The 7,493-nt window shown below is 39.2% G+C and overlaps 2 protein-coding genes across 5 annotated transcripts in view; one reads left to right on the top strand and one right to left on the bottom strand.

Moving 5' to 3' along the window:
* Window positions 1-858: 858 nt before the first annotated feature.
* LOC307168208 (sterile alpha motif domain-containing protein 15-like) lies at window positions 859-5,284 on the bottom strand. Its single transcript, XM_079887901.1, has 4 exons — window positions 4,347-5,284; window positions 2,735-2,820; window positions 2,298-2,396; window positions 859-1,234 (listed from the first exon to the last, which is right to left on the bottom strand). The coding sequence occupies exons 2-4, from the start codon at window positions 2,804-2,806 to the stop codon at window positions 1,061-1,063; spliced, it is 345 nt and encodes a 114-aa protein (XP_079744027.1). The 5' UTR covers window positions 2,807-2,820; window positions 4,347-5,284; the 3' UTR covers window positions 859-1,060.
* entpd5b (ectonucleoside triphosphate diphosphohydrolase 5b) overlaps window positions 4,908-7,493 on the top strand; it is a 46,319-nt gene continuing 43,733 nt past the window's right edge. Inside the window, exons 1-2 of one of the 4 annotated variants that reach the window (XM_079887887.1) lie at window positions 4,908-5,278; window positions 5,524-5,763. In XM_079887887.1, coding sequence (XP_079744013.1) covers window positions 5,526-5,763 — 238 coding nt within the window. In that variant the 5' untranslated portion in view covers window positions 4,908-5,278; window positions 5,524-5,525. Of the gene's footprint in view, window positions 5,297-5,523; window positions 5,764-7,493 lie in introns of all 4 variants that reach the window. The other 3 variants (XM_079887890.1, XM_079887889.1, XM_079887888.1) reach the window with 3 other exon arrangements.

Below are 7,493 nucleotides of genomic sequence, written 5' to 3'. Positions count from 1 at the left end.
ACTCTAAAATGTTACCGATATTGTATAATACTGTATTAATATTAATTTGATGTTGTTGACGTTACGTTGTTATCGTCCAATGGGGAAACGCGGATGTGGAATATTAATCTAGTCGTGCTGACGTTGAGTTCTTCTCCTCCAATGGCGAGGCGTGGGCTCATGAATATTAAGTGCCAGTCCTTCCCCATAGTAGGGCCGGCGGATTCTTTTCTTTCTCCAGCGGTTTCTCAGAGAAAACGCCTTTCAGGAGAGAGACATGCGTCGATTCAGATCGGAGATAAACCGTCAGATGTTGTCAGATGGATGTGATTGATTGATGTCAGGAGACACATCATCATCAGCTCATATCTGAGATCAATAAAGCGTGTTCGCGTTTTTTCATGAGCGATCATGTGAGATCATGAGGTTTACAGTGCTGGATCCTCAGGAGGACAAACTACAGATGCAAGCAAACGTCTCCTTCAAGATTAAAATACTGTAGTTTGTTTTGTTTAAATAAAACACTGGCTTGCAGAATTTGAGCATTCAAACATATGCAAATGTTATAACTGTAGGGGAGATCAGTCGTCATGAGGTTTAGAGTCATAAATGCATGTTTTGTTGCTTTTAAACTCTTACATGTTCAAGAAACGGCTGAAGACGCATCTTTTAAAGCAACACTTGATCCAGTGATAGATACTAACACTTTCTCTTCTCTTCTATTTATAAAAATAAAAAATCACTTGCATATTGTTGTACTACTGTTAGTTTAACTGCTTTATTGTTCTCATGTGTAAGTCGCTTTGGATAAAAGCCTCTGCTAAATGAATAAATGTAAATTATAATCATTTTTAGAGTAAAACACACCGACACATGAAAGCCTCTTTTCAAGACATATATTGTTCACATCACATGTCTTAAATGTCCTAAATTTAACAATTTATTGATTGTAATTTCTATTTCCGTACATCATTTCCATTCTTTTCCATTTCATGAGTTGTTTTATGATGACTCAAGCCTGAAAATGTTATAATACTCAGTTTAATAGCAGACGCTGCTGGTGAAACCACATGTCCGGGGTTTATTTGCTGCTGTTGGTGAGGAACTGCTGGAGTGTGAGGGAGTCTGTGTGCTGGCCGGTCCTGCTCTTCGTCTTCAGGAAACCTGTCAGGTCATCATGAGGAGGATCCGCTACGCTACGACTCCAGCGCGGCTCCGAGACCCCGAGCAGTTCTCGTAGCTGAGCGGAGATAGTCTGAGACACACACACACAGATTTCTGTCTCTGCTGATGTGTGTGTGCGTGTATGTGTGTGTACTCAACTCAACGCCATGATGCTAGTGACCAGTTTCAGGAGTTCTGGGTGGTTGCTAGGGTGTTGCTATGTGTTTTCTAATGTGTTCTGGGTGGTTGCTAGGGTGTTGCTATGCATTTCCTAACATGTTCTGGGTGGTTGCTAGGGCATTGCTATGCATTTCATAATGTGTTGTTCCTAATGTGTTCTGGGTGGTTGCTAGGGCGTTGTTATGCATTTCTTAATGTGTTCTGGGTGGTTGCTAGGGCATTGCTATGCGTTTCCTAATGTGTTCTGGGTGGTTGCTAGGGCATTGCTATGCATTTCCTAATGTGTTGTTCGTAATGTGTTCTGGGGGGTTGCTAGGGCTTTGTTATGCATTTCTTAATGTGTTCTGGGTGGTTGCTAGGGCATTGCTATGCGTTTCCTAATGTGTTCTGGGTGGTTGCTAGGGTGTTACTATGCATTTCCTAACATGTTCTGGGTGGTTGCTAGGGCATTGCTATGCATTTCCTAATGTGTTGTTCCTAATGTGTTCTGGGTGGTTGCTAGATCGTTGTTATGCATTTCTTAATGTGTTCTGGGTGGTTGCTAGGGCATTGCTATGCGTTTCCTAATGTGTTCTGGGTGGTTGCTAGGGCATTGCTATGCATTTCCTAATGTGTTCTGGTTGGTTGCTAGGGCATTTCTATGTGTTTCCTAACGTGTTATGGGTGGTTGCTAGGGCGTTGCTATGTGTTTCCTAATCTGTTTTTGGAGGATTGCTAGGGCGTTGCTTTGCGTTTCCTAATGTTTTTGGAGGGTTGCTAGGGCGTTGCTATGTGTTTCCTAATATGTTTTTGGAGGGTTGCTAGGGCGTTGCTATGTGTTTCCTAAAACAGATGTATTATTTTTTATGCATCATACAGTTTAAATCTCAGAACATATTTCCAGTATTAAAATGTGACATTTATGTATAACAATGTGAAAACATCCTGACTTTAACTCAATAATAGTTTTATCTCGTGTGATGGTGTTGCTGTACCCTCATGTGCTGGAAGTCGCTGATGCCCAGTCTGGGCAGGCTCGTGCAGGAGACGAGGATCAGCTTTCTGCCGCTGATGAAGTTCTCCGTGAAACACGCCTGAGGGACCCACACATCACACTTACTCAGTTCAATCGTCTTTCTACTCTACTTCAGCTATACACTTATTATATACTTATTATTTGTTATAAAATCTAAAGATGAGCCAGTGAATCTTCTTCTAGAGTATCTCTGCTGACGCAAGCGCAGCACAGCTGAGTAATGATGAGGACACGCCTGGTCTGATGCTCATAATCAACAAACAGATCAACTTTAAAGAGGAGGAGAAGATCGTGTGTTCGTCAACTAAACACACTAGATAACAGTGTGAATGACATTATAAATAACCTCTCCTCCTCTAATCATTATATTTATAATAATATGTTGAAATAGTTGACCTTATACTGGGGGAATCCGATGGACTCGATCCAGAGCGCCACATCATGACAACTCCAGTGCAGGAACTCCATGTTGTGTTGTGTTGCTATGGGACCCAGTCAACCAACCAAGAGAGAGAGAGAGAGAGAGAGAGAGAGAGAGAGAGAGAGAGAGAGAGAGAGAGAGAGAGAGAGAGAGAGAGAGAGAGAGAGAGAGAGAGAGAGAGAGAGAGAGAGAGAGAGAGAGAGAGAGAGAGAGAGAGAGAGAGAGAGAGAGATATGTTACTATGGCAACAGTGGGACGCTTATAGAACAGTGCACAGGTTCATCTGATATTATATTTTCTCAGACTCAACTCTCCTCCTATCAGTGTTTCAGGCGTATTCATATTCAGCTGAGTGGAGAACGAACAGAAATGTTGTACAAATAAAAACATGCTTTACTGACATTCTAAAGAGAAACTCATGAATAATCCTCATGAATATAAGGGAGAAAATTACAATATGCAGCCGACCGTCTACTACAGTATCCCATCAGGCAGTGCACTGTAGTGTCCCTGAGGAAAATTCCATTCATTCATTGCTATAGGAGAGGAAGAAGTACATCAGGATTTATGGGAAGTGTTCCCGGTTCCGGCTGACCTGATCTATGCAGCCTAACACTGAATTACAGAAGTCTATAATGTGTTATGTGAATGCTAGGTCAAAGAGATGTGTCTTTAGTCTAGCTTTGAACTGACAGAGTGTGTCTGCTTCCCGGACAATGGTAGGAAGACTGTTCCAGAGTTTTGGTGCTAAATAGGAGAAGGATCTTCCGCCAGCAGTCGATTTAGATATTCTAGGTATTATCAACTGGCCGGAATTTTGAGATCGCAACCCAGCAAACACATTTATGTGGCACGTTGCATTTCTTCTGAGGCAACGTCACTGTCTACGTGCTCGCAACATTGTAACAACGTAGAATTGTAAGACGCCACAGGCCTGTAGCAAACGTTGTTGCGCGACATTCAGCAACTGAGAGACGACGTTCTGACACTTTCTTGTTTTTATGCTAGACAGGCCTATAGATATCCCCCATTTAGCATTTTATGTTTTGAGGTTAATTTTTAATTAGTCAGATGTTAGATAAATTTTTTTTTTTTTTAAACATTGTTTATCCTTATTATTATTTAATGGGGCTATCAGTAAATTAGCCTAATTATAATCAACACCTGCAAGTGTACACTTCGAAGAGTAAAAATTACAGAAGTTTATGTTAATTCAACTTTATTAAAACTAACTTATGGTAATCAAATTGCACTTCCAAAAGTCATACATTTATGAAAAAATAAAAAAATTAAATAAATGAATATACAAATTTCTTTTAAGTATAATAAATAAAACATAAAAAGAAGATCAGAACTTTTAATGAACAAAACCGGTTCTGTACATCATGGCAGACAGTAGTAGTCGATAAAGTTCGGTAACCGGGATCAGTCCAAAGAAACGAATGAGACTAAATAGCAGACAAATGAAATGAAAAACTAATCAGTGCGAGTGAGGCTACATTAGTCACATTAGAAAATGAAGTTGTAGGTTGTGTTTGATTAATTACGTATCTTATTTATCTGAGGCGAATAAAACGCAATACTCACGTATCCTTGCTCGATGAAGAACGAGACAACACCGTGAGCCCAACGGGCGGTTGACATTTAAAAGGCTGATTTTCGCGCTTCAGGGCAGTGACGAGTACATGTGTCGTCCAGTGGCTGTCCAGACACCGGGCACCATAGACATAATGTATTTATTATGTCTATGCCGGGCACAACCTCCAGCAATGGCCCTGAACGGTGGTTTAATGTCAACATTGTGACAACGCTGTAACAACCTTCACCACACAACGTAGTTATAGCAACCTTTTGGCCATGTTGATAAAACGTTGTTAGAAGATGTTTGTTTTGATGGAAATCCTTTTTGTCATTTATTTTCTTATGATGGATAAATTTTGAAGCCTGCAACATTTCTATTCCCACTTTAAAGTGTAGAATATGTGTACATCATGGCTGTATTTATTGTACTGCAAATGAATGCTGATTTAAATCAAATAAAAATGTATTACACCGGTTCCACGCGGATCAACATCACGTGTTTGGCTCTTATTTCTGGCCACGCCCACACGCTGCCACGTCATCACCTGCTGCTGTCAATCAAACCCCAGTTCAGCCACAAAAAAAAAAACACGAGCTGTTTACAATCATAAATCGACACATAAACGCGACATAGACGCTCAGGACTCATAATCTGATTCATATTCAAACCTTCTACTCGTGTTTTACAGGTTTAACTAAACTATTTAAAAGTTTGGGTGTAACTTTAGCGCGATAGCGAGAGCAGTTCATTAATAAACAAACCGCCAAGTCATCGACATAAAGTATAAAACCTCGGATTAAAAGCGTTTGACTGCAAAAACGAGTAGAATGTGAGAGTTCAGCAGAGTTTAATGCTGATTCTGCCGCAGAAAAACACTAAACATGCGCTTCAAAACACGCAAGAAAACCCAGTGATTTCGGCTGAAGCTGCATCTGAGGTGTGTGTGTGTGTGTGTGTGTGATAATGTCTGAGGTTACTGTTCATGCACATGTTCAATCCTGTACTTGACTGATCGATGTATTGCTGGATTTAAAAGTGTGCTGACAGATCATCTGTGAATCTCCCTCAGGGGAAAGCCATGTTTAAAGATGTTAATCACTGTTATAATCTGCTGAAACAGGGAGTGTGTGTGTGATATATAAGCCCCATCAGAGTCTGACAGTCTGTCTTTCCTTCCTCCAGTGATGAAGATGATGATGATGAAGAAGATGATGATGATGAAGATGATGATGATGATGATGCTGATCCAGGGGTCTTCTTCTTCTTCTTCTGCTGCTGCTGAGTTCTCAGTGAGGTTTGGGAACGCTCTTCCTTCGCTCAGTCGTCCTGCTAACGCTAGTCAGATCTTCTACAGCATCATGTTTGACGCGGGCAGCACCGGCACTCGCATCCACGTCTACACCTTCATCCAGAGAGAGCCAGGTGAGACTCACACAGGTGTCTACAGGTCGTTTCAAAGCAGCTTCACAGTAATAAACAGGAAAATAACAGAATCAATGATGCAAACTTCATCAAATTAGATCTGGGCAACGATTAATCGCATCCAAAATAAAAGTGTGTGTCCACATAATATATGTGTGCGTTCTGCGTAGGGTTGGGAATCGAAAATCGATTCCATTTCTGGAAACAAATACTTGTTATAAAATTAACCCATTCAGACCCTGCGTCCATTACAATGGACATCACATGTCAACCCCCCTTTTTTTTACTTCTGAAGCATTTCACCTAGTTTAAAGCCTGCAGTCCATGATATTGGACGCTTGTCATCCAATCAAATGGCAGTAAAGCTCTGCATGTAGTAATTATAGAAAAAAACACTACTTTGAAGAGAAGCATGTCAGCACTTCACTCCAAACACAGAAGCAAGCAACATTTTCTGTGGTTTTATTTACATTTTTTGATATGTTTGTCAGTATTTCATAGTTTGTATGTAAAATAGAAAGATTGAACTTATTAATTAAAGTTAAAAATCGATTGTAGAATTTAAAATTTTAAATCAGGATTTTTTCAAATGTGTCTGTCCATTAGAATGGACAGTGGGTTCAAAAGCCTGTTACTGAAATCATATTCCAGTAATTGAAGTCCAGTAATGCTGATTGAAATTTCTTATATAAAAACCTATATCACAGTACCGATAATTTTTTTTCTTACTTTTTCATATGCAGAATATATAGTTCTTGATGTGCTTGAACATATAGCTGATGGAAGTATCTCAGATGTTGACTTTATGTGGAGTGATGATGAGGAAGATGGAGATGTAAGAAAAATATCCGTATAAACTTTATAAAGTAAAATGACTAGCTTCCGGCCAAACGAAACATACGGATTTGACATAAATCTAAAGCGTAACTTGAAAATGAATTATTTTTTCTTACACAAACGCATCGCTTCGCTTCAATAGGCCTTTATTTACCCCCAAGAGCCGCATGGAGCACTTTCATCATGGATGGATGCACTTTTATGGGCTTTCAAAACAGAAACAACCATTCACTGCCATTATAAAGCTTGGAAGCCAGGACATTTTTAATTATAACTCCAATTGCAAAGAAGAACGATGTCATATACACCTAGGATGGCTTGAGGGTGAGTAAATCATGGGCCAATTTAAATTTTTGGGTGAACAATCCCTTTATGGGTATAGTACACCCAAAATTTATATTTGTCATCACTTACTCATCCTCATGTTGTTCCAAATCTGTATGAGTTTCTTTACTCGGCTGAACACAAAAGAAGATATTTTGAAGAATGTCGGTAACTAGACAGTTGACAGTATAGCCATTGATTTCCATATTTTTTCCTACTATAGCCTATATTTCCTAATAACGACATATTATATTATTATGATATAATATTATCATTATTAGTAATTATTTTGAAAATTATAATAATATTTATCAGCAATTTATCAATATAGATATTACAGTACAACACCGTATTATTAATTACAGCAAAAGCAGATCAAATGACGAAATACAGTACAAATACAGTAAAGTACTATTTGGTAGTGTACAGTACTGATCTTGTGTACTGTAAAGTGAATTACAGTACAGTTACTGGAAATCGAGATACATGCATCATGCATGGCAACTGTGCTGCCAGTAATGTACTGTAGAAATACAAGAAAATCGTTAACAGAGAAATTGTTTCAAAGA

The sequence above is a fragment of the Squalius cephalus genome (assembly GCF_949319135.1).
Source record: "Squalius cephalus genome assembly, chromosome: 12".
NCBI lineage: Eukaryota > Metazoa > Chordata > Actinopteri > Cypriniformes > Leuciscidae > Squalius > Squalius cephalus.
This window is presented reverse-complemented; position numbering and strand designations above follow the sequence as displayed.

Excerpts from the sequence above, each read along its gene's own strand:
- LOC307168208 (XM_079887901.1), bottom strand. The coding sequence starts at position 2,806 with ATGGAGTTCCTGCACTGGAGTTGTCATGATGTGGCGCTCTGGATCGAG. Across the intron at positions 2,397-2,734 it reads TCGGATTCCCCCAGTATAAG|GCGTGTTTCACGGAGAACTT; the intron begins GTCAACTATTTC and ends TGGGTCCCTCAG. Across the intron at positions 1,235-2,297 it reads GCGACTTCCAGCACATGAGG|ACTATCTCCGCTCAGCTACG; the intron begins GTACAGCAACAC and ends TGTGTGTCTCAG.